This window comes from Quercus suber, unplaced genomic scaffold, assembly GCF_002906115.3.
Source record: "Quercus suber isolate HL8 unplaced genomic scaffold, Cork oak 2.0 scaffold_18, whole genome shotgun sequence".
Classification (NCBI taxonomy): domain Eukaryota; kingdom Viridiplantae; phylum Streptophyta; class Magnoliopsida; order Fagales; family Fagaceae; genus Quercus; species Quercus suber.
In genome coordinates this window covers 536192-563279 of record NW_027069483.1, presented here as the reverse complement: position 1 = coordinate 563279, position 27088 = coordinate 536192, and the positions used below count along the sequence as shown (strand labels likewise).

The window sequence follows — 27088 nt, the reverse complement described above, 5'->3', positions numbered from 1 at the left end:
AAGAGGAAGACAAAATAAATATAAATGTAATTTGCTTTTATTGTTGATTTACAGTGGGTTTTGCGGTGGTTTTTTGAGTCGCTCATGGTGGTGATGGGGGCAGTGGTGGCGACAACGGAGTTGTGTGTGGCGTTGGTGGCAGCGTGTAGAAGAATAGAAATAGAATAATTATAGATTATAGAACTTAAGAAGAAGATTCAGAATACACAGCCCAAAAACAAAAACAAAAAAGAAAAAAAGGAAAAAAGAAGAAGAAGATTCAGAGAACACAAAAACGAAAATGAAGAAGAAGAAGATTCATAGAACGTACTCAATGGCAATTGGTTTCCTGGGAAGAGGAAATGCAATTTGTTTTGGTTGGGGTTTACGGTGGTTTTGTGGGTTGGTGAGGCGACGGTGACGGTGGTGGTGGTGGCTTGTAGAGAGGAAGAGGAAGAGAGAATAAATATAAATGTAATTTTCTTTTGTTGGTGGTTTACTGTGGGTTTGGTGGTGGTTGTGTGGGTTGGTGGTGGCGGCGGCGGTGGTGTGTGTGGCGGTGGCTTGTAGAGGAAGAGGAAATGCAATCTGTTTTTGTTGGGTTTTACGGTGGCTTTGTGGGGTGGTGATGGCGACGGTGAGAGTGGTGGTGGTGGCTTGTGGAGAGGAAGAGGAAGAGAGAATAAATATAAATGTAACTTGCTTTTGTTGGTGGTTTATAGTTGGTTTTGCGGTGGTTTTTTGGGTTGCTCATGGTGGTGATGGGGGCGGCGGTGGCGGCGACGGTGGTGTGTGTGGCGTTGGTGGCAGCGTGCACAAGAATAGAAATAGAATAATTATTGATTACAGAATTTAGGAAGGAGATTCAGAATACAAAGCCCAAAAACAAAAACAAAAACAAAAACCAAAAAAAAAAAAAAATAGTATGCCAAGGTCATGAAGACAGTAAGAGAAAAGTAAGTATTTGTTTTCTTTTACCCTTCACCTTTTTTCACCATAATTCTTCTAATTTGTATCTACCTCTTATTGTTATATTGAAACAAATGCTATGCCTGTTTATGTGTATGCATGCATTAATTTATTTATTTATTTGGTAATTAGTTTATGCAACTAGTGGATCTTTTGGGGGAAATGTTATTTGAGTCAAAGCTCATCAGCATGCATTCGTTAATTTTTCAAAATGTTTCTGTTGTGCAAATTTCAAGGGGGTATGTATATAATAGTGATATGTATGTATGTATGTTGCTATTATGCATCTATTTGCGCATCTTGTACTACTGCAAAATTGGAGGAAAAACATATGTAAGGAGTGGCAAGTAAATGTAAAGGAAGTTGGTAGAAAAGGAACTAAACAAATTCTATATTTTGGGAGTTGGGGCAAAGTGGCAAACAATGGTTCAGCTTTATATGTCAGACCCACGCGGGCATTTAAGTTTAAGTTGACTCCTGCTTTTCTGGCTTTGAGGGTGTGCAAGCCTGAAGGAGGGAGGCGTGTTGTGACTTGTCTGAGTGCTAAGGAGATCAGCTGGCCCAAGGATTTCAGTGGTGGGCTAGAAATAACTAACCTAACAGTTGGGCTTGATGAAGCCCAACCCGTGGTGCAAGTGCCTTCTCTTAAGAAGGGCAGTTTGGTCAAGCCCAGCGCTTTTCAAGTGAATTCAGATGCTCAGTCTATGTGGGCTTTGGGCGAGAGCTTGAGAGGGATTTTGTGTGGTGCTTCCGAGTCGCCGGTGAGCACAGTGGTGCCTGTTCTCAACGTCGACTCAGCCCGTGGTGTCTCGGTGGTCTCACCGTCAATCAGGTTGGAGGGAGCTAATCTCGATATAGTGGGATGTGCTCTAATGTGGATTGTATGGACGGAACGAAATCGTCGTTCCTTTGAGGATAAGGGGAAGACGTTGGATGAGTTAAAGGTTTTATGCCAACGCAGTCTTTTGGAGTGGTCTATTTGTTGGGATTTTACTAATTGTTCTTCTCTCCCTGAATTTATGTCTTCACTTAGCTTAGTCTCTTGATTTCTCTTTTTGTTGTGCTGTTTGTTCTATTTTTTCTTGTTGTTTATCATCATGAACAACTTGTACTTTTCCTTATTTTCTCATTAATAATAGGTTTCTGATTACCTATCAAAAAAGAAGAAGTGAAGAATAAGTTCATATCTCTTTGGTGGGTGAATCACTTTTATTTTTATGCACTTGGTGTAACCTATATTAAGTGATGATGAATTCACCTATTCATTTCTGCTGTGCTTTCTGCAGGGCTGACTTGTACTCAGAATCCCAAAGGATTTAGTTCACCATACAATCACAAACTCAAGATATTCCTGATGCACGATAATATCTGTTGACATTGAAGGAAATACGAATTAAGTATGTGATATTGTTAGGTTCTAAGGTCTTAGGATTTTATGTATTTAGAACTCTAATTTGTAATGTTGGCAAACCATGATCAAAACATTGTATTTAGTCTTATGTAGACTTGCTCAAAGTTGGTTTAATATTGTAAAGTTGGAATCGAGTGGCTGCAGAAGTACTTGGGACTCTCGGCCTGGCTCGATCGATCGAAGAATAGACTCGATCGATCGAAAGTCGCACAGGTTGAATTTTCTGCAGAATTTCCAACTCAGCCCTACTTCCTTAAATGTTTAGGGTTTTATGTTTTTACCCTAGGTATATAAATAAAACCCTAGCCACGTTTTTGAAGGTTGTCCATATTGTATTGTTGCTCATACATTGCTGTTTTGTGTGAATCTCGTGTGAGATCTTTGAGGAGCTTTCCTTTACACAAAACTTAGGGTTTTCATGGTGGAGATGATTTCAACATCTTGAAGATCATTACTGTTGCAACCATTGGAACTTAAAAGAAAAGCAAGCGGGGAGCTTGTAGCTGATTGAAGAATTCAAGAAAGAAGTAGTCCGTGGATTCGGAGCCTGCGCTGGAGCCTGCGCGTGGTCGTGTCAGGAAGTTCTACTGGTGGGTAGCATTAGGAAGTCGAGCGGGGAGCTTGTAGTCCTTTTGTACGAACTTCAATTCTTTCATAGTGAATTCAGGTTAGCCTTGAGGATCGGTGGGTCAAATCCTCCCCAGGTTTTTACCGTGTGGTTTCCTGGGTGATCATATCTTGTGTTATTTATTTTCCGCTGCATTATTATTCTTGATATGATTGTTGGATTGTTTTAACCTAGGATTGCTTAATTTGACTAAGTAACAACTTGGCTAATTAATTTAGGCTACGCAATCTGTGTGTTTAAGGGGTCTAAAACCGTTCAGATATTCTGTTATTCACCTTATTGCATCCTCTACTTTAGATATGACCAGTGTGGCTAATAAATTTTCTGGCTGAAAACTATTTGTAGGATTCTAAATACCTTTATTTCTACATCACATGTTATTCATGCTTACATACATATATATTTTTTTTTGTTGCAGGAGGGGTCTCACAGTTGAACTTGGTGCGGAGGCAATGATATTTGATGCACTGGAAAAAGTTGAAAAAGAACTCAAAAAGCCCCTTATGGGGAATGACAAGAAAGGAATGGCTGTCCTTATGGCTGAGTTTAATAAAATCAATAAGAAGTAATTGTCATCATAACCTATTTGAACTTCGTTTTTTTTTTTTTTTTTGGGAATATCAGTAGCTTTTTAACTTGATCTATGTTGCATGTAAAGTTGTTCCACTTAGCTAGCTATAAGGTGTTTGCTAGGTGTACACAGGCTTTGTTGTGTTTTGTTGTAAGACCATCTTACTTTCCATTGGTCATTTGGATTATGTGGGCTCATCTGATCGCTGATGTGTATATCAATGTACTTATATGTTCTTACTGTTTTTCATGGTTACATCATACGAATTATTAGTGCTCTGGTTCAAAGAGGAGTCCTTGGGAGAGTTGGCATGTCTGTAGCAATTAAAGTAGTTCCTCCTGGGAGGATATTTGTCTTTAATATATGATTTTTAGAAAAGGGAATGAAATTTCAAGATATGCAGCATTGTTGTACCGGCTAAATTAGAATTAGTGTCTTACACAACATTTGAATTTTTCAATGGAGTGAAAATATAGGATTGGTTTTTGTATGCAACTCACTTTTTCATTTTTTATTTTTATTATTATTTAAAAAAAGCAATAAGAAGTCTTTCTTTTTGGGTAGCTCAAAATAATTCTTTTGTTTCTTCATGCAACTTTGTTTGCTATTCTGAGAAAATTATGTGATAAAAGAAATATATCAATGTGTGTGAGCCCATGCACCTCTATTTCTATTCATCTTCACTGGTAAAAGGTTACAGGTTGATTAATGAAGTTGGGGATTTTGTGTGAGATATAGCATAGCTTGCTCTATGTGATCACTTATTCAACACGTTTATCTGTTAAGGATGAGTTTAGTATGGTTCTATTATTCAGTTAAATTTGTTTGTTTGAATTAGGTTCTTTCTCCTTTTAGGCTTTCTATGTGTTCCCTTTTACTTTACATGGTTGTGTGAACATAGAGGTGAATCGCTTATTCCTTTTTTGAAGTTTTTCACTCTTTGAATTATTAACACTAGGATTGTTCAGGCCTACTGGTAGTTGATCTGGTTGATGACTTGTCTGAACTCTGGCCATATGTCAGACTGGCTGTAGCCTTTTCTGTTTTACCTACCGTATTTAATTATGAATGGTAGCAAATCTCAGATTTTAGTGATGGTATTTCTGTGGTACTTTTTTGTTGCTTCTCTAGTTGAGGCGTGATGTAGATTTCATTGCTTTTTTTTTCTTCCTTCCCTAATCTTTCCAGGCTTGGAATTCGAAAGGAAGATTTGCCCAAGTATGAAGAACAGCTAGAACTCAAAATTGCCAAGGCACAGCCAGAGGAATTGAAGAAGGATACTCTTGAAGCGATGGAAACTCAAAAAAAGTGGTATGTTGATGCTTGCTGATAATCTTATTCTAATCACTTTTTTTCTTTGAAAGTCAATTTTTGGCGGACCATTCTGGGTCTCCTAGATGATTGGGAGATCAAAATTCTGGGATTTCTTTGTGAGCCTTGACTCTTGCTAGGGAGAAAATTCAATCTGATCCCTTTGTTGATTTTGATAAATAGCTATGAATATGGTTTTGTGCAAAAATGGATTTTAACTATTGAGACCACCAGGGTAGCACAATTGGCTACAGACCATGCCTCTTGAAGTAGAGGTTACTAGTTTGAATCTTTCATTCCCCCTCCCTCCCCTACGGGCTGAAACTTCTTGTTAAGATTTTTAACCATTGAAATATGTGCAAGGGTCTTTATGCCTTGGGTCTCTCAAGTCTCTTAGTGGGGGATAAGGGCGGAATGTTGGCAATGCACCATTTTAAGGAATGCATGCAAAACAAACTAAATTTGTAAGTATAACTTCTTATATAGATTAGCATATATATTTGTTGGAAATGAGATTGAGAGGGGAGGAGAGGATTCTTCTGATATAATGTGATGCTGACCATGTTGAAATTTAGTGAGTCTATTGCTAATTGAGGTGGGTTCTATATGGGGATTAGTTTATTTTTTTTGAAATTGTTCAAATTCAGAGGCCAATAACAATTTGGAGGCCTCAGCTAAGTTGCAGTCTGTATTGGTCCATTATTTACATCCAGGGTGAAAGGTTGTGTACTGGTCTTGGCAGTACTCAGTAGACCAATGTGGCCAAGTTAGATTAATAATATTACTGGAAACCACATTCGTTATATTATTTGTCTGTTTAGTAGACATCTCTGCATATTATCAACCTTAACTGATTTGAAATTAATACATGGTCTTGGTTTGATTTCAGGGAGGAATTCAAGGATGAGGAAATGGTTAATCCGAAGTCGTTGGATATCCGAAACTTTATCTAAGATTGAGATTTGCCTTTTACTTGTTTGTTTGGGGTTAAATAATTGTTTGGGCAGAGTGAAAACCCTCAATTTTTGTTTGGGAAATGGACATTGGAGAGTACATCTCCTTTTTTCTTTGTAACTCTTGTATACTTGGATATGGATATCTGGTCAATGAATTCAAAATAAGTTTGTGTAGTTATTACAAGATTGCAAATCTTTTATAAATCACAGGATTTGAGATCCAAAGGATTCAAATCCCATGATTTGTAATTACATTTTTTGTGAACCTGTTATTTAGGAACTCTAGAAAGCATTTTTGAAATCTCTAGCAAAGTAACATATGGATAAATCGTTGCCTTAGTTATTCACTAATCCCATTAGCGTAGGGTTTGAGCTTCATATAGAAATCCATGCTTTGAATCATATTCCCATACTAGCTGGTACACACTGGTGTTAAAGACCATAACAGTTTCTTCCAGTTACTACTTTTGCTTTGCATATACAGTTCTAAATAGGTGTTCAAGCAACATTAACGGTACAAATCTCACATCTAGGGACTGTCTTTTAAGATTTTCATCACTAGTCTATATTTTTTATTAGAATACAGGAAGCAATAGAGGGACTTGAATGTTTCGGGAGGAGAGGACCACTGGTGTGAAAAGGAAGATCACTATTACCAATGATATGTGGAGACTGTCCAAAGAAAAGGTTGAGAGGATAGTCCCGGACACAAAGAGATACAAGGCTGAAGATGCCGAACGCTAGAAGGTTAAGGCTAAGTTGGATTTGGAGAACTATTCGTACCAAATGAAGAATGGTATAAATAGCAAGATACTTGGTGCCAAGCTTCCCCCTGCAATTCAGAAAAAAAGATTAAAGATGATGTTGAACGTGTGATTCAATGGTCGATAGACGACAGCCAGGCCGTGGCTTTTAAACTGTATCAGGTCAAGATCGTTTCCTCCTAATGTGAAAGTGAATTAGAATTTAATTAAAATGGCATGCCTTCACGCTACATTTGGCATTGCATTAACTCATTACTGTTCTCATGGATTGTATAGTGAATAAAGAAAAAAGATTCCTTGAATTTGTTTTAAAAATGTAATGACCATTTTATAGTGGAATGAAAACTGATCTTAAATAATAGGATACCATGTTTTAACCGTATTTAAGTACAATATTAAAACTTTACCTTAAAATGAACCTTTTTTCATTTCAAAAGTAAATGAAGAGGATCATTTATGTCGTGAAGCATGAGCTTATGTTAGGACTAGGAGCCTCCTTGAGTTTATGTTAGTACTTCCCTTCTTTCTTTTTTTTTCTTCAGAATAAAAGATAAAGAAATTGAAATCCCACTAGCAGATATACATGTAATTTATGAACTGAAAGCAGTTATACATGACAGAGCATTAATGATTACATCAAGGGTGGGGGCGGAATTTAGTAATAAATGATATCTACCACATCGTGGTGTTTTAAGGCTGTGTTGAAGAAACAAATTCAGATTTCAAAAAAGTACTATCCAGGTTATAGAGCCTTGCAAGCATATCGAAATTGTGGTTTAGTTAGGATGCAACTATATGATGTGAATCCAGAAATTGGCAGCAGTCTATGGATATATCAAATGCGTTAGAATATAAAAATTAACTAATTGGAAGGCTTGAGGGAGAAAATGCTTTTATTATACATTACTGGCAAATTAATCCATTGCAAAAAGTTGATACACAATTTCAAAGTTATTGATATGATCTATTTACTCTTAGTACAGCTGTTTTACACATAATTTCACATCTCTGCTGCAAAGGATTTACCACAACCACAAGTTTGCGTAGCATTCTGGAATTAATTTTTTTTTAAGCAATTTGGTATTTGGATAGCCAGTTATCAGTTAACCAAATCACATCAGCAACTTTAAATTGATGAACGGCATGATTGTCTCAATAAACGACTCAGGTGTATCAAGTTTCCTCTACATGAAAAACACACTGACTTCCCGAAATCAGAGTAAAGCAAGAGTGCTGTATTGTTTGTCATATTAATTTCAATGCTAGTACTACAGAAGAGATCAATGGTGCACTAAGTGTAGGCAACCCACATTATTCATAGTTATTAATCATGACATCTTTTAAAAACCTCCCATACAGCACCTCAGTTTGCTCACATCTGCATGAAATGATAAAAGGACATTAAAACTAGTGTTTTCCCAGGTGTCTTAGCATTGAAATGGATACAATCCCAAACTTATAGCCAGTGATAATGGTGGTGCTTGTCCAAATCATTATCAAAGATCACTACAAAATCTGAAACAACACATACATGCTTCATGTATAGATGATTATCTTGCCTTTCTTTTGGACTTTTCCTTCTTCTTTTTTTCAATTATCTTCAATTTGCAAGAGATCACAGCACCATACATGCTTCATCTATTGATGATCATCCTGCCTAAGTGCCAGTGCGCCACTCTAGCTTCAGTTGAGTTGATTATTCTTTATTGTGTGGACATCATTCTCCCAATAATTGACAACTAGATCTGACTTCTATCATATTGAACAATAATATCATTGCTAATGACAATGGTAAATGTATTAAAGAATCCAAAGAGATAAAAAGTATTCTCTACTCCCAGCTACCAACCCTTAAATTTTTATCCAGAATCAACCCTATAATTGAGGTCTTGGCATCAATGACCCTCGTTTCACTTCATTTTCATCTGTCCCCTATAATTATGTCTCATGCTTTCCTCAGGATTAACTGTACTGTTTGAATTGTATTTTCAGGTATACCATTTCAATTATTTCCAACTATATTACTGACATCTAGTCTTTTTTCCAATAAATTATTATTATTTAAAAAAAAAAGCTTTTCATCTGTGTTAGATGGACCTTCAATTCATCCCTTATTATCCATATCAGCATGACTCACTTAAAAGCTATTAACATACCACACACACAGTTTTAAGACAAACTGGAAGGTAACATGAATTGCACCTATGAGGCCAGCTAAAACAAAAAGAGCATGCTCCCAATTTCCTAAGAAAGTTTTTTTTTTTTTTTTTTTTGTGACAAATGGGCCCAAATGCATATGTCATTAACCTTCTTCATTATTATGGTATTAGCTCCTCCTTTAATATAGAGGATCTAGTTGCTTATAAAAGCCCCACAAATATTCCTGATACCCCTTTTGATGAGCCTTTGCTTGATCCTATTGATGCCTCTATCCCTACCCCTTTACCCTTAAATCTGCCCTATGCACATAAAAAATCTATTGATGTTATTTTAGATGAACAGATTGTTTCTACCAGGGATGGAGGAGTTCATCATTTTCTAGTTCGTTGGCGAGGGCAACCAGATTCTGATTGCACATGGATTACTAGAGATGAGCTACATCGACTGGATCCTGACTTGCTTAAGTATTATCAGAGCTTTTCAGATTTCCATTCGACGGGGTCGAGTTCTTCTCACCCGGGGAGTTGGTGAGGACACAAGGTACAAGCCTCCAATTATACGCATGTATGGGAGTACAGAAGACAGCCCAACCTGTGGCCTTATGGATGGAGCCTGTTAGTAATTGGGCTTGAGATTAAGCAAGCCCGGACATTTAATAATTAGATTTTTTTTTATTTTTTTTTATTTTATGCATCTTATTGTTAGCTATTTAAGAACTTTTTCTAATTATTATAAGACAGTTTTGAGAAAAAAAAAAAACTTATGTTTCTTTTACACTGGTGCCGATTCCAGTTTTGTTTGGTGCTGACTCCAAGCAACCCTTAGATGATGACTCCTAGGGTTTATTCTTGATTCTATTGTTGTTTATTTGTTTCAATGAAATAGTGTAATTGTCCAACGTCACTATCTAATATAATTAATAGAATAAGAAGATATAAGATTAGGGGAATCCCATATTACCGTGTTAATTTATTTTCCGTTGCATTTAGTTTATTTGGTGATTTGTTGATGCCTCCACGATTTGCATGTAATTTGGCCAAATTAATTAACTTTGGCAATTGAATTAATTAATCGGGGTCAATTTATGTTAATCCATCAGCCAAGATCATCTCAATGTTGGTAATGGTTAAAACCTGTGTATCACACACATAGGTAAACTTCAACTTCCTTCTTCACATTCATGCATACATCTTAAGAATGTTCTTAGAGTTCCTAATACAGCTTCCAATCTTGCTTTTGTTCATAAGTTGCGTCATGACAATCATCGTTCTAGTTATTTTGATGAGAATGTCCTTTCAATCCAGGCTTTGGCCACGGGGAAGGTGCTTTACCAGGGCAAGAGTGAAAATGGTGTTTATCCAATCTATCCTAATCAAGCTACAAATCTTCTTTTACCTAATAAGACTTCCAATCATGTTGCTTCTAGCAATTCAAGCTGGCTACTTTGGCACAGTAGATTGGGTCATCCTCATCATCAAATTCAGCATTACTTGTTTCCTAGTTTTACTATTCTTGCAAATAAGCGTTCTTGTATACATTATCGTCATGGAAAGACTCAAAATTACATTTTCTTACTTCCGATTATGTTGCTTATTCACCCTTTAAACTTGTCATACTGATCTATGGGGTCCATTTCTTATAGATTCAATAAATGGCTTCAAATACTTTGTTGTTTTTGTTGATCATTTTACCAGATTTACATGGCTCTATTTGCTTGCTAACAAATTTGAAGTTCATGCTAAATTTTATGATTGCTTCTGATTAATAAATTTTATTATGAGTGACAGTGCTTTTTGACCTTGGCATCCAATACATGATGGGTGTCATGTTCTCTCTACACTCCAGCTTAAAGATTATTTGTAAATATTGGTTAGGGGCGCTGTTTGCAACTATAGGCAGAAAGAGGTATGCGTTGAAGTTTGTAGGTTTGGTGAAATTTTTCATGCAATTTATACTTCAAACATCCGCCATTGTTTTGAAATACAACCTTCAATGCATACCTCTTTTTGCCTATACTTGCAGACAACGCACCTAACCATTTTTATTTAAAGCACAAAACATACTAAAATAATTAGGAAAATTCTACAAAGAAAGACGCAGCTGTGTTCATGCATGTTTTGCCACCTGTGGGTTTCTTGCGTCATGAGAGAGTTGGTTTTGCAGGTTGGGGTTGATGACGGTGCAGTAATGGTGGGTTTGGCGATGGGTTTTTTTTTTTTTGGTGGTTTAAGGTGGGTTTGGTGGTGGTGGTGATGCTTTTGTGGGTTGTTGGTGGTGGTCGTGGAGTTGTGTGGCGGGGTGGTGAGTTTGGTAGCGGCGGTGGTGGCTGGGGTTGATGACGATGCAGTAATGGTGGGTTTGGTGGTGGGGATTCTTTTTGTTGTTGGCGGTTTACGGTGGGTTTTATGGGTGGCGGCGGTGATGTGTGTGGCGGTGGTGGAAGAGAGTAATTATAGAACTAAAGAAGAAGATTCAGAAGAGTACTTAGAAAGAAGAAAAAACAAAAAACAAAGAAGAAGAAGTTTCAGAATACCTACTCAATGACAGATATCTTGCTCGGCACGTTTTTTGTAGAGTATTTTTTGTGAAATGTATTATTATAATTTATTTTCACTGTATTGGACCTATTTATATTATAATAAGTTGGTTAATAATAAAATTTTAACTTTTTTTTTATACCAGTCATTTGAAATATTAATAAAATTATTAATTATTTTTGTTTAATTGTTTCATTATTTTTTTTTACTAACTACTAGCAATCTAACCCATACCTCACTGTTTAGTTGGCTTTGCACAATATAAAGAATATAAATACATTACGTCATCCACCTACTGAACCGACTGCCTAACATAGTTTATTTTTTATTATTTATTTATTTATTTTTGTCTTTTAATAATGTATTGTTGGGTGTTGCTTTTAAGTGGACCAGGACTACTTCCTCAATCCAATGCCAGGGCCCCACCCCCATTCCCCACTCAAGAGACAATAAGCCAATCAACAGTCAACACAAATACACCATGACATATTTACATATATACACTTACACAAAAAGCCAATTTAGCCAAAAGATTCAGAGGAAAGCCTAAGCCTAAGTCAGAGTAGAGAAAAAGAGAGATTTCAAAAGACAAAAAAATAGTAAGTCAGTCTATAGGGTCCGTTTGGATTGAACTTATTGTTGCTGAAACTGAAAACTGAAAACTGAGAACTGAAAACACTGTAGCAAAATAATTTTTAAATGTGTAAATAGTATCGTGGGACCAATTTTTAATGAAAAAGTTGATAAAAAGTGGAGCTTGTGGGACCCGTGAACAGTGCACAAGTGCACTGTTCACAGAAAACCGGGTCAACAGTTGCGGCTGAAAAAAAAAGAGGAGAAAACGCGGACGCAGCACTTAAACGTGCTATCCAAACGCCCTCTATGTCTAAAGTTAATACACTGCATTATAAAAAAAAAAAAATTAGTCACAAGACAGAAAATGAGATAAAGAAAAAGAGAGAGAGAACGCCGCTCTCAGTTAGAGGCTCAGAGCAGAGATGAGATAAAGAAAAAGAGAGAGAACTAAAATACCTTGATGTTGCCTGAAGTTCTTATGCCGATCTCGCCGTCGCCAATCTCTGATCTGGGCAAGGGGATCTCCGATCTTGCCGTCGACTGCTCTGGGTGTTGCTGTTGCAGCGTTGCTGAGTCGCTTTTGCAGAGGACCTGAGGTTCTTATATGAGAGATACCCATACTCTGGTTTCTTTAGGGTAGTAATCGGGTATATAGGTATATTGGGTTTTGGTTTTTTATTTTTTTGAGAATCCGTGGGTTTGCTAGCATTTTTGGTTTGTTTTACCTTGTTGTTTATGATTGATGTTGGCTTTTTTTTTAGATTTTAGTTCAAAATTTTTATTTGGGGTTTTTTTTCCCTTCAAAGTAGAGCAAATAAATTTTTTTTTTTTAGGATGTTCCTAATTTTGGTTGAGGGTGTTCTTAATTTTTTTAGGGGTAAACAAATAAAATTTTTTTAGGAACACTGTCATGGCGTCGCCACTTATTTAAGTAATAACATGAATGACCCATTTAAAAATTTTGCAGGCTCCTGAAATGCTTGGGCCGGCCCTGATCTGCAGGTCCATGGTGGATTTGGATTGAGGTTTGGGTCGGTGGTTGATTTTGTGAGTTTGGGCCGGTTGGTGAGGGAGGTTTTTTCCTTTTGTGTATTTATAATTATATTTTTGATTTGAGGGCAGTGTATTAGTGTATATATACACATATAGGAGGTAGGGTTTTCAAATTACTTTACAGTGACTGAGAGAGCATTTAGAGAGAGATGAAACGTACAAACATGGAGAGTGTGAGTTGGAGGAGGGAGAGGCGTTCCAATTTAGAATTAGCGGATGAATTGTTGGAAGAAATACTATCGAGGCTTCCAGTGAAATCTATTGTACGTTTCAAGTGCGTGAAAAAGTCATGGTATAGTCTTTTTGAAAACCCTAGTTTCATTGCCAAGCACCACCACCTCCGTTGTTGTTCTGATCAAACGAATCCAAGTTTACTGAGCATGAGACTCCTTCTACCAAATATGCATGGTTGCATTAATGGCATCATTTGCATTGGCGGTTCCTTTGGTGATAGCTTTAAAGGCTTTTCTTATGGAATCCTGCAATCCGTCAATATAAGGTTGTTCCTTATCCCACACTTCCTCCATGCGCCCTTACTCTCTACTAGGGGTGGCAAATGGGCGGGTTGGGTCATAAATGGGTTGGGTTATAAATGGGTTGGGTGTGTAATTACCCAATTATCCATTTATGACCCGTTTATATATAAATTAATTATCCATTACCAACCCAACCCATTTAATTAGTAACCTACCCATTTAACCCAATATGACTCAAATACTTTTAAAACAACTTGAATACTCTCTTGACCTCCAAAAATTACTAAAATACCCTTAAATACCTAAAATGATACAAATACCCCTACACTTCCAAAATTATCAATATACCCTTGGACATCCAAAATTATCCCCAAAATCTCTAAAATGAGCAAAGTACTCATGAAACCTCCAAAATGACCAAAATACCCTGATATCTCTAAAATCACCATATATACTTAAAACCTACTAAAATGACCAAAATACTTCCAAAATCTCTAAAATGACCAAAATACCCCCTAAAACCCAAAAAAAGACCAAAATACCGTCGAAACCTAAAAATGACCAAAATACTTCCAAAACCCAAAAAATGACCAAAATACTCCTGAAACCCAAAAAATGACCAAACTATCCCCGGAACCAAAAAATGACCAAAATACTTCCAAACCCAAAAAAATGACCAAAATATCCCCAAAACCCAAAATTGACCAAAATACTCCCGAAACCTAAAAAATGACCAAACTACCCCCGAAACCTAAAAAATGACCAAAATACTTCAAAAACCCAAAAAATGACCAAAATATCCCCCGAAACCCAAAAATGACCAAAATACTCCCGAAACCTAAAAAATGACCAAACTACCCCGAAACCTAAAAAATGACCAAAATACCCCCGAAACTCAAAAAATGACCAAAATACCCTCCCGAACCCACAAAATGACTAAAATACCCCGAAACTCAAAAATGACCAAAATACCACCGAAACCCAAGAATGACCAAAATACACCCGATACTCAAAAAATGACCAAAATACCCTCCAAAACCCAAGAATGACCAAAATACTCCTGAAACTCAAAAAATGACCAAAATACCCTGGAACTCAAAAAATGACCAAAATACCCCTGAACTCAAAAAATGACCAAAATACCCTCGAAACCCAAAAATGACCAAAATACTTCCAAAACCAAAAAATGACCAAAATACTCTTGAAACCCAAAAAATGACCAAAATACCCCCGAAACCTAAAAAAGGACCAAACTACCCCCGAAACCTAAAAATGACCAAAATACTTCCAAAACCCAAAAAAATGATCAAAATACCCCACAAAACCCAAAAATGACCAAAATACTCCCAAATCTAAAAAATGACCAAACTACCCCGAAACCTAAAAATGGCCAAAATACTTCCAAAACCCAAAAAATGACCAAAATACTTCCAAAACCCAAAAAATGACCAAAATATCCCCCGAAACCAAAAATGACCAAAATACTCCCGAAACCTAAAAAATGACCAAACTACCCCGAAACCTAAAAAATGACCAAAATACTTCCAAAACCCAAAAAATGACCAAAATATCCCCCGAAACCCAAAAATGACCAAAATACTCCCGAAACCTAAAAAATGACCAAACTACCTCCGAAACCTAAAAATGACCAAAATACCCCGAAACTCAAAAAATGACCAAAATACCCCCGAAACTCAAAAAATGACCAAAATACCCCCGAAACCCACAAAATGACTAAAATACCCCGAAACTCAAAAAATGACCAAAATACCACCGAAACCCAAGAATGACCAAAATACACCCGATACTCAAAAAATGACCAAAATACCCTCCAAAACCCAAGAATGACCAAAATACTCCTGAAACTCAAAAAATGACCAAAATACCCGCGAAATCCAAGAATGACCAAAATACCCCTGGAACTCAAAAAATGACCAAAATACCCTTGGAACTCAAAAAATGACCAAAATACCCTCGAAACCCAAAAATGACCAAAATACTTCCAAAACTCAAAAAATGACCAAAATAACCCCGAAACCCAAAAAATGACCAAAATACTCTTGAAACCCAAAAAATGACCAAAATACCCCCGAAACCTAAAAAAGGACCAAACTACCCCCGAAACCTAAAAATGACCAAAATACTTCCAAAACCCAAAAAAATGATCAAAATACCCCACAAAACCCAAAAATGACCAAAATACTCCCAAAATCTAAAAAATGACCAAACTACCCCCGAAACCTAAAAATGGCCAAAATACTTCCAAAACCCAAAAAATGACCAAAATACCCTCGAAACTCAAAAAATGGCCAAACTACCCCGAAACCTAAAAATGACCAAAATACCCCCGAAACCCAAAAAATGACTAAAATACCCCCGAAACTCCAAAAATGACCAAAATACCCCCGAAACTCAAAAATGACCAAAATACCCCCCGAAACCCACAAAATGACTAAAATACCCCAGAAACTCAAAAAATGACCAAAATACCACCGAAACCCAAGAATGACCAAAATACACCCGATACTCAAAAAATGACCAAAATACCCTCCAAAACCCAAGAATGACCAAAATACTCCTGAAACTCAAAAAATGACCAAAATACCCGCGAAATCCAAGAATGACCAAAATACCCTAGAACTCAAAAAATGACCAAAATACCCCTGGAACTCAAAAAATGACCAAAATAACCCCGAAACCCAAAAAATGACCAAAATACTCTTGAAACCCAGAAAATGACCAAAATACCCCCGAAACCTAAAAAAGGACCAAACTACCCCCGAAACCTAAAAATGACCAAAATACTTCCAAAACCCAAAAAAATGATCAAAATACCCCCAAAACCCAAAAATGACCAAAATACTCCCAAAATCTAAAAAATGACCAAACTACCCCCGAAACCTAAAAATGGCCAAAATACTTCCAAAACCCAAAAAATGACCAAAATACCCCCCGAAACTCAAAAAATGGCCAAAATACCCCGAAACCTAAAAATGACCAAAATACCCCCGAAACCCAAAAAATGACTAAAATACCCCCGAAACTCCAAAATGACCAAAATACCTCCGAAACCCAAGAATGACCAAAATACACCCGAAACTCAAAAAATGACCAAAATACCCCAAAACCAAGAATGACCAAAATACCCCTGAAACTCAAAAAATGACCAAATACCCCTGAAACCCAAAAATGACCAAAATACCCCGAAACCTAAAAATGATCAAAATATCCTCGAAACATCCAAAATACCCTAAACCTCTATTTCGGAAATTTAGATGTTTCTGGTGTATTTTGGTCATCTTACATATTTAGCGGTATTTTGGTCATAATTTAGGTTTCAGGTGTTTTTATCGATCATTTTTTTTATAGCTTTTGGGGTTATTTTGGTCATTTTTTTAGGTTTTCGGGTATTTCGATAATTTTTTAGGTTTCAAAGTATTTTAGTCACTCTTTTAGGTTTTGAGGGTATTTCAGTTATTTTTTAGGTTTTGAAGGTATTTCGGTCAATTTTTAGGTTTAGGGAATATTTTGGTACTTTTTTAGGTTTATGGTGTATTTTGGTAATTGTTAGGTTTTGGAGGTATTTTGATCATTTTTTTAGGTTTTGGGGTATTTTGGTCATTTTTTTAGGTTTTGGGTTATTTTAGTCATTTTTTACGTCTTGGGGTATTTCGATCATTTTTTAGGTTTCAGGGTATTTTGGCAATTTTTTAGGTTTCAGGGTATTTCAGTCATTTTTTAGGTTTAGGGAGCATTTTGGTAATTTTTTAGTTTAGGGTGAATTTTGGTAATTCTTAGGTTTCGAGTGTATTTCGGTCATTTTTTTTGGTTTTAGGGGTATTTTTGGTCATTTTTTAGGTTTCATGGGGGTATTTTAGTCATTTTTGAAGTTTAAGGGTATTTTGGTAATTTGATGCATTTCAGAGGTATTTTAGTCATTTTTTAGGTTACGGGCAATTTGGTAATTTTTTCAGGTTTCGGGGTATTTTAGTCATTTTATAAGTTTCATAGGTATTTTGGTCATTTTTTAGATTTTGGGGGTATTTTAGTCATTTTATAGGTTTTAGAGGTATTTTGGTATTTTTTGGGTTTCGGGGTATTTAGTTATTTTTTGGTTTTGAGGGTATTTTGGTCATTTTTAGGTTTCGGGGGTATTGTGGTCATTTTTAGGTTTTGGGATATTTTGGTAATTATTAGGTTTTGGAGGTATTTGGTCATTTTTTAGGTTTTGGGGGTATTTTAGTCATTTTATAGGTTTTAGAGGTATTTTGGTATTTTTTGGGTTTTGAGGGTATTTTGTCATTTTTAGGTTTCGGGGTATTTTGGTCATTTTTTGGGTTTTGGAGGTATTTTGGTAATTTTTAGGTTTTGGGGTATTTTGGTCATTTTTTGGGTTTGAGGGCATTTTGGTCATTTTTGGGTTTTGAGGGTATTTTGGTCATTTTTTGGGTTTTTGGGATATTTTTGTAATTTTTATGTTTTGGGGTATTTTGGTCATTTTTAGATTTTGGGTTATTTTGTTCGTTTTTTAGGTTTTAGGGTATTTTGGTCATTTTTTGGGTTTCGGGGTCATTTTGGTCATTTTTTAAGTTTTGAGGGTATTTTGGTCATTTTTAGGTTTCGGGGTATTTTGGTCATTTTCTGGTAATTTTTAGTTTTTTGGGTATTTTGATCATTTTCTTGGGTTTTGGGGTATGTTGGTAATTTTTAGGTTTTGGGGGTATTTTGTTCATTTTTTAGGTTTTGAGGGTATTTTGGTCATTTTTTGGGTTTTCAGGGTATTTTAGTCATTTTTTGGGTTTCAAGGGTATTTTGGTCATTTTATTGGTTTTGGAGGTATTTTGGTAATTTTTAAGTTTTTGGGGTATTTTGGTAATTTTCTTAGGTTTTGGGGGGTATTTTGGTCTTTTTTGGGTTTTGGAGGTATTTTGGTAACTTTTTAGATTTTGGGAGTATTTTGGTTATTTATTAGGTTTCAAGAGTATTTTAGTCATTTTCTAGAAATTTAGATTTTATGTTGTTTATTTAAATTTTAGATGGGTTTAGTGGGTATTAGTTAGATATCCATTTAAACCCATCTAATTAAATAACCAAATGGGTCTTACCCATTTAACCCAAATATTGAAATGGGTTGGGTTAAGAGTCTTAACCCAACCCATTTCAATATTATCTTAATTAATAATTAAGATAATAAATCTAGATTACACCCTAAGAGACATGCGGACCACACAATGGTAGAAAACACTTTTGTTCATGTTTACACCCTAAGTACTGATTCCAGGAGGCAAATAATCAACCCCAAATTTGATTGTTTGAACATAATCTTCAAGAATAATTTTGATGAAAAATACATGAATGGACTTTATTTTTGGCACGCTACCATCAAGGGCACCACCGATTATGAGGTAATCATAGCCTTTGATACGAGCCAGGAGGTATTTCGAATTGCAAGGATGCCAATATATAACAAGCTTCTGAATTTGACTTTTGCTATCTTCAGTGAGTGTCTTGCATTCACCTTCAAACTCGACCTGAAAAATGCACAGTTCCCTTGCAAACGTTACTGCTCTACTATGCAAAGTCTATTTTTTATATGTTGTGTGGAAATGAAATTGAAATAAGTCCCTCTATTGCCTCCTGTAGTCTAATAAAAAATATAGACTAGTGATGAAAATCTTAAAAGACAGTCCTTGGATGTGAGATTTGTACCATTAATGTTGCTTGAACACCTATTTAGAAATTTGAACTGTATATGCAAAGCAAAAGTAGTAACTGGAAGTAACTGTTATGGTCTTTGACACCAGTGTGTACCAGCTAGTATGGGAATATGATTCAAAGCATGAATTTCTATATGAAGCTCAAGCCCTATGCTAATGGGATTAGTGAATAACTAAAACAACGATTTATCCATATGTTACTTTGCTAGAGATTTCAAAAATGCTTTCTAGAGTTCCTAAATAACAGGTTCATAGAAAATGTAATTACAAATCATGGGATTTGAATCCTTTGGACCTCAAATCCTGTGATTTCTAAAAGATTTGCAATCTCGTAATAACTACACAAACTTATTTTGAATTCATTGACCAGATATCCATATCCAAGTATACAAGAGTTACAAAGAAAAATGGAGATTTACTCTCCAATGTCCATTTCCCAAACAAAAATTGAGGGTTTTCACTCTGCCCAAACAATTATTTAACCCCAAACAAACAAGTACAAGGCAAATCTCAATCTTAGATAAAGTTTCGGATATCCAACGACTTCGGATCAACCATTTGCTCATCCTTGAATTCCTCCCTGAAATCAAACCAAGACCATGTATTAGTTTCAAATCAGTTAAGGAATAGTCTGTAGAGATGTCTACTAAACAGAAATAATATAACGAATGTGGGTTCCAGTAATATTATTAATCTAACTTGGCCACATTGGTCTACTGAGTACCTTTCACTAGTTTGAATCCTCTCCACTCCTCTCAATCTCTTTTCCAACAAATATATATGCTAATCTATATAAGAAGTTATACTTACAAATTTAGTTTGTTTTGTATGCATTCCTTAAAATGGGATCAAATCAATGCATTGCTAACTATCGGCCTTTATTCCCCCCCCCTCTCATGTTATATGGATGGTGTGTTTATTAAATTTCAACTCCCTATTATTGTTCAATCTCTGCATTTTGATATTGGGTCAATAAATTGTTAATTTGTTACGCATTGGGATTGTGATTGAATTTTGATGGAAGAGGTAAAATTATGTGAATTTTTTTTTTTTTTAATTATATTATTGATTCTTAATTTGTTAGTTGGGATTCTCATTGTGTGTTAAGGTGAATTTCTATAGAGAATATGTATCAAGAAGGTATTTTAACCTTATGGGTTTTGTCTCATAGCATTTCAATTAGTTGTGACTTGTGAAAGCTTATAAGGATGGTTGTAAAGCCATTTAGTGGAACCGATAACTCTCTGCCCAAACATTCGTATATTCTCCCATCTCTACGAGCATTTATTTCTTTTACTTTAATGCTTGCATAACCTGTTATTTGGAACTGTATATGCAAAGCAAAAGTAGTAACTGTTATGGTCTAACACCAGTGTGTACCAGCTAGTATGGGAATATGATTCAAAGCATGAATTTCTCTATGAAGCTCAAACCCTACGCTAATGGAATTAGTGAACAACTAAGGCAACGATTTATCCATATGTTACTTTGCTAGAGATTTAAAAAATGCTTTCAAGAGTTCCTAAATAACAGGTTCACAGAAAATGTAATTACAAACCATGGGATTTGAATCCTTTGGATCTCAAATCCTGTGATTAACAAAAGATTTGCAATCTTGTAACAATTACATAAACTTATTTTGATTTCATTGACCAGATATCCATATCTAAGTATGCAAGAGTTACAAAGAAAAATGGAGATTTACTCTCCAGTGTCCATTTCCCAAACAAAAATTGGGGGTTTTCACTCTGCCCAAACAATTATTTAACCCTAAACAAACAAGTACAAGGCAAATCTCAATCTTAGATAAAGATTTGGATATCCAACGACTTCGGATCAACCAATTCCTCATCCTTGAATTCCTCCCTGAAATCAAACAAAGACCATGTATTAATTTCAAATCAGTTAAGGTTGATAATCTACAGAGATGTCTACTAAACAGACAAATAATATAACGAATGTGGTTTCCAGTAATAATATTAATCTAACTTGCCTGAGCTTTGCCACCTATAATTTGCCTTGAAACCATAGGCATCACCACCAAACAAAGGAGAAGCACATTCTCAACACAAAATTCTTATTTCGAATCATACTACCCTCACCGTTACATCAATATGGAAATGTTGAAGCAACATTGCCACGCATCAAGCTTGCTTTGATTTCCCCTCTGTTATTGATTTCCTAGATTCTTGCAATTTTTGTATTTGATTTATTGACCCCTTGTACACTCCTTGTGTACTAGGGTGTTCCTTTTTTATATCAATAGAACTTATTACTTATAAAAAAAAAAAATCAATATGGAAATGTTGAAGCAACATTGCCACACATCAAGCTTGCTTTGAAAAACAAGTCAAAACAAAATGGCAAGACTTTATTGGCAGTCAACAATTTCGACTAAGCATGGGGACACATTCCGTGCATGCTTCCAGATTAATTTCAAATTCAAACACAAAATCTTAAAATATTTTGATGCTCCTTGCATCACATTTGTGTTAACTCATATTGAGCAATAATTTAATTGCAGCACAGTGAAAAGCTTTATACAAAACATTTCATTTGACTGATGTACGTCTACTTGCTTGTATGTTCCAAAACTAAAAGATAATTTCAAGCAAATGCCATAAACTAAATATTTCTTAAAAATAGATATTGGTAATTTTCTTAGAAATAATTCAAACTTTAAATCAGAAAGCATCATCACATGGTGTTCCTAGGCTGTTGTATTATAATCGCATTTTAGGAGACAGATTAAATAAAATATCTCTTGAACAAGTAGTGCTCCACAAATGCTTTGTTTTTTAATTGATAATTACACACCTGGTGGCACATGAACCCACAACCTCACTTTCCACCTTGCTTTTACAAGGGGAGGAGGTCTCATCAAATGCGTTGTGATTTTTATATGCATAAGTGCACAATTTCAGTAACTGACAGTTATTCATCACTGCATCAGTCCTGTCAAAACTTAAAGAGATACTAAAGCACCAGGTTTGTGCAATGGTCTTTCTAGCATTGTTGATGTTGAGAATAAGTAAACATGTACTTCGTCACCTATATGTACAATGCCCCACAAACTGCTATCACTACAACAAAAAATGTCTATTACATCAAGTGTTAATACAACAAAATATGTATATAGTAGTTTTAGACAAAATATCACATCTATAAGTTAAAATTGTTGCAATAGTAACTTAAAAGTGTTAAATTATTGCATCAACAATAATAAGTTGCAATATCAAAACCATATTCGTAGCTATTTATCAAAATCAACAAAGGGATCAGATTGAATTTTCTCCCTAGCAAGAGTCAAGGCTCACAAAGAAATCCCAGAATTTTGATCTCCCAATCATCTAGGAGACCCAGAATGGTCCGCCAGAAAAAAATGATTAGAATAAGATTATCAGCAAGCATCAACATACCACTTCTTTTGAGTTTCCATTGCTTCAAGAGTATCCTTCTTCAATTCCTCTAGCTGTGCCTAGGCAATTTTGAGTTCTAGCTGTTCTTCATACTTGGGCAAATCTTCCTTTCGAATTCCAAGCCTGGAAAGATTAGGGAAGGAAGAAAAAAAAGCAATGAAATCTACATCACACCTCAACTAGAGAAGCAACAAAAAGGTACCACAGAAATACCATCACTAAAATCTGAGATTTGCTACCATTCATAATTAAATAGGTAGGTAAAACAGAAAAGGCTACAGCTAGTCTGATGTATGGCCCAGAGTTCAGACAAGTCATCAACCAGATCAACTACCAGTAGGCCTCAACAATCCTAGAGTTAATAATCCTATCAAAGAAACACAATACACTGTAAAGGACCTAAGAAGGCTCAAGACGCTAGCAAAAAGAAAGTATTCAAGACCGTACAAGCACAAACAAATGAAACCCTTTTGGGTACATTTTATGTGGGAAATTAGAAATTTGAACTCTAGGAACGCTTGGGGATGACATTTGAAAGGTCATTGGCTACACATAAATCCATTTTCAAATTTCTCCTTCTTCTGCCATATTCTTTTAAGAGCAAAAAACACAAAGAAGTAAATTGAATACAGATAAACATAAAGTAATCAGGACTTGTCATGTAACAAAAGGAGCCTAAAATTAAATTAACAAAGCCAGATGACCACTTAGAAGAAAGATGTATAAGCAACACACTTTCTTTAGGATTAAGAGCACAATACAAGCATAGTTATGAGGAGACAAATCCCAAATAAGCAAATCATTACCCACAAGCAGACCTTCTACTAGACAGAGCACAAGGCGCATTTAGATATACTGCGAGCTGAAATCATAACTTTGAACTCTAAATTATTTAATGAAATTTCTGTTTTCCATATAATTTTCTGGGAACCAATATTAATAAATGAAATTCCTCCTTTTTTTAGCATATGCGTGTTTGTGTCAACTTCTTTGAAAATCTCTCCAACAGAGAAAATGCCAACAAAAGGTCAGATGAGCCCACATGACCAACAAAAAGTAAGATAATCTTAAAACAAAACGCAACAAAGCCTGTGTACACCTAGCAAACACTTTATAGCTAGCTAAGTGGGACAACTTTACATGCAACATATATGAAGTTAAAAAGTTACTGATATTACCAACAAAAAACAAAGGTACGAAGTTCAAATAGGTTAAGATGACAATTACTTCTTATTGATTTTATCAAACTCAGCCATAAGAACAGCCATTTTGTTCTTGTCATTCCTCATAAGGGGCTTTTTGAGTTCTTTTTCAACTTTTTCCAGTGCATCAAATTGGGTGCAGGAGTAACAGGAATCGTAAAATTTCCCAACAAGTTTTTTTTTTTGGTAACCTGGGAACATATTCAATTAAATAGAAATAGGAGTGTCAATTACAGGGCAGAATCTGATCTGAGTCAGATCATACAAATCAGACAGAAAAACATTCAAAATGCTTGGGGGGGGGGAATTGAAGAACATAACATTCAGAGATGCAGTGCAGCCTAGTCTTGCGAGGGCATCGGCACAACGATTTGCTTCTTGGTAACAATGGGAGACTTTAACTTGGGGAATTTGAGGTAAGAGCTGCCTGCAGTCAGCCACAATGGCCGCAAACTCAGCATTCAAACTTGTGGTATTGTTCATCAAGTCAGCAACCACTTTAGCGTCTAATTCAACTTCAAGAGCTGGAATCTACATATCCACACAAATGCTAAGACCATCCCTAAGCGCCCAAAGCTCAGCTACAAAGCTGGTGGTTATACCAATCTTCCTAATGAATGCTCTTATCCAACCACCCACCTCATTTCGCAGAATACCCCCTCCACTAGCCAAACCAGGATTGCCTAGGGAAGATCCATCCGTGTTTAACTTATGCCAGCCTCTATTAGGCCTCTCCCATCGAATGCTTCTTTCAATCCAAGGCTTGCAATTTGAAAAGTTTTGAGCAATGAATGAATACTCTGCTGCTCTGTGAATAATCTCCTTGTGGATGGAGTGGCTGATTGGTTTGTTTTTAAAAACCACACTGTTACGGTGGTTCTAAATAGTCCATATCCCAAATGCAAATAATATTCTCTAAGGAATTTGAAGATGGTTGGAGGAATTTCCCAACAAGTTGATATCACAAGATCCTGCTCTCTCACCCTCATAAACTAAGAGAGTTATAGATGCCTGGTGGTCATGGATGGTGATATATTCCCTCTCCTTCTTGGTGGGAACGGCAGTATTACTTCAAATCAAAACAGACATCCTCAATCCATAAAGCGCAACTCCGAGGGACAGAGGGTTGACATCTAACTTATACAGAGAAAAGTACTGAAATTTTGCCTTCTTTCTAGCTTTGTAGATGCAATCAATTCAAGTTGATTTTCTAGAGAGAAAAAGGACACCGCAATATTTTTATTTTATTTTATGATGAATTCAAAAAATATTAATATTGGTGATCAAAGAAACACAATACACTGTCAAGGACCTAAGAAGGCTCAAGACACTAGCAGAGGGAAAGTATTCAAGACCGTACAAGCACAAACAAATGAAACCCTTTTGGGTACATTTTATGTGGGAAATTAGAAATTTGAACTCTAGGAACGCTCGGGGACGACATTTGAAAGGTCATTGGCTACACATGGAGCCCCTTATAAAATCAGACTAGAGTTAAAACAACCTCTAACTAAAGACAGATACCAGAGAAGGGGCTATGCAAGACATATTAATAGAGACCTAGGACCCCTGTAAAGCTAATACAGCAGCCCCAAACCCAATCACAACAGATCATCATAGCACCAGATGCTCCATGATAACCACAACAACCATCTTAGCCCATTACTAAATTTTTCTCATCTATATATTACTAAAAGCTGAAGCGTAGCATTTAATGTTGCTACGCTCACATTAAGCCACGTCAGCAGCCACATCATTTCCATCATCTTTTCTGAAATTTTAATTTAATTTTAAAATACATTTTACCAATTTTAAAATCCTAATAAAACTAAAATTATTTCCAGCCATGTCTCCACTTTAAAGCTCACTTCTTTTACATTTAATTCCATTATAAAGCCCAAACCCATTATAAAACCCAAGCTCACACCCAAAGCCTTTTCAACTAATACCCTTTGTCAAACCTAATGTTTTTTCACGGTTACAACTTCCTGTCTCTCAGTCCCACGTTTTGTTTCATTGTTTCAGGTTTAGTCCCTTCCCTTTCCCCTTCCCCACTTTTTGATTCTCATGGTTTCAGCTTCTGTTCTACTGTTTCGCTCACGGTTTCATCTTCCTGTTCTACGGTTTCAGCTTTCGTTTAGGCTTCTAACGATAGCCTCTCTGTCTTCCTTCCTTCCTTCCTCTCCTCACATCAAATTAATATATTTGGGCTGTTTTGATTTTGGATTTCAACTTATAATTCAAAGAAAGATGAAGTTTTGCTCTCCACACATCATGCACAATCAGTTATGAATGTATTTTAGAATCATTTATTATTATGTTTGTGAGTTTTGTTTTGTTAATTTTCAAAATCTGTTTATTATTAAAAAATTCTGCCTTTCTTATGTTATTTTCAGTCTATTCTATTTAGTTATTAAGTTAATTTACCAAGAATTTTATTTCCTATAATTTAATATTTTATACCTAATTTATCATATTTGCCTTCTGTTTTGAAGATATTGGGAGTGTCACCCATGATTTTAATAGTTAAATTTGAAAGCTTAATTCTGACCCTGTAATTCTATTGAAATTACAGATTTGTTGAGATCTTTGTCAATTACAACACTTGGGTAACTTCCAAGAAGAGCTGCTAGAACAAACTGATAGGTTAGGATGGTCTGATTTCCCTTCTACTAATCTCATACTTCGTATTAGATTTTGTCCATTTAGTGTATTTGTGTTTGAATCGATTCTGATTTTCATGTTTTAGCAAGCTTTTTTCTTTACAGATTGATTTTATTTGCCAAATCTGAAGTTTAGAGTGAAGATTTTGTTAAACTCTGTGTTACTGCATATTAAGGAATTATTTACCTCAGTTTTTGATCTTGATATTCATATTCAAGCTAATGAGGACAATGTAATCGTTAACTGCAACTGCCATATGATTTGCTGCTCTGCCTCATCTCTTCTCTGCAACATTATTTTTTAAAGGTCAGCACTCTTTTTTTACATCAAATAGTCTTTTTCGCTGAAACTTCTCACCACTGCATTTAGTTTACGAATTATCATATTAAATCTCCAATATACATACGTTTCTGTTTTAAACTGTTTAAAATCTGAATTGTCAACCGTTGTTCTTTGACCCCTTTCAAAAAATAGATGGGTTCTTCAGATATCCATATCCAAGTATGCAAGAGTTACAAAGAAAAATGGAGATTTACTCTCCAGTGTCCATTTCCCAAACAAAAATTGAGGGTTTTCACTCTGCCCAAACAATTATTTAACCCCAAACAAACAAGTACAAGGCAAATCTCAATCTTAGATAAAGATTTGGATATCCAACGACTTCGGATCAACCAATTCCTCATCCTTGAATTCCT

The 27088-nt window shown here is 35.7% G+C and overlaps 1 protein-coding gene and 2 long non-coding RNA genes across 12 annotated transcripts; 2 read left to right on the top strand and 1 right to left on the bottom strand.

Annotated features, from left to right (window-relative positions):
• The first annotated feature begins 901 nt into the window (after positions 1-901).
• LOC111985101 (probable ATP synthase 24 kDa subunit, mitochondrial) lies at positions 902-6003 on the top strand. 5 transcript variants are annotated; one of them, XM_024016742.2, is made up of 5 exons: positions 902-935; positions 2235-2345; positions 3406-3552; positions 4747-4869; positions 5759-6003. In XM_024016742.2, the coding sequence occupies exons 3-5, from the start codon at positions 3440-3442 to the stop codon at positions 5820-5822; spliced, it is 300 nt and encodes a 99-aa protein (XP_023872510.2). In that variant the 5' UTR covers positions 902-935; positions 2235-2345; positions 3406-3439; the 3' UTR covers positions 5823-6003. The 5 variants fall into 5 exon arrangements, with proteins under 5 accessions (XP_023872510.2, XP_065617397.1, XP_065617408.1 ...); XM_065761325.1 differs by lacking the exon at positions 902-935 and adding an exon at positions 1655-1892; XM_065761336.1 differs by lacking the exon at positions 902-935 and adding an exon at positions 1655-2142 and having other exon boundaries at positions 3420-3552.
• Positions 6004-19443: 13440 nt separating this feature from the next.
• On the bottom strand, positions 19444-23855 carry LOC111995315 (uncharacterized). 2 transcript variants are annotated; one of them, XR_010624119.1, is made up of 3 exons: positions 23755-23855; positions 22528-22650; positions 19444-19688 (listed from the first exon to the last, which is right to left on the bottom strand). It is a non-coding gene; the product is annotated as an uncharacterized LOC111995315 (long non-coding RNA). The 2 variants fall into 2 exon arrangements; XR_010624120.1 differs by lacking the exon at positions 19444-19688 and adding an exon at positions 20820-20974.
• Positions 23856-25659: 1804 nt separating this feature from the next.
• LOC136061993 (uncharacterized) lies at positions 25660-26870 on the top strand. Of its 5 annotated transcripts, none has more exons than XR_010623845.1 (3): positions 25660-25754; positions 26305-26375; positions 26612-26870. It is a non-coding gene; the product is annotated as an uncharacterized LOC136061993 (long non-coding RNA). The 5 variants fall into 5 exon arrangements; XR_010623841.1 differs by lacking the exon at positions 25660-25754 and adding an exon at positions 25761-26014; XR_010623844.1 differs by lacking the exon at positions 25660-25754 and adding an exon at positions 25761-26014 and having other exon boundaries at positions 26498-26870.
• The last annotated feature ends 218 nt before the right edge of the window (positions 26871-27088 follow it).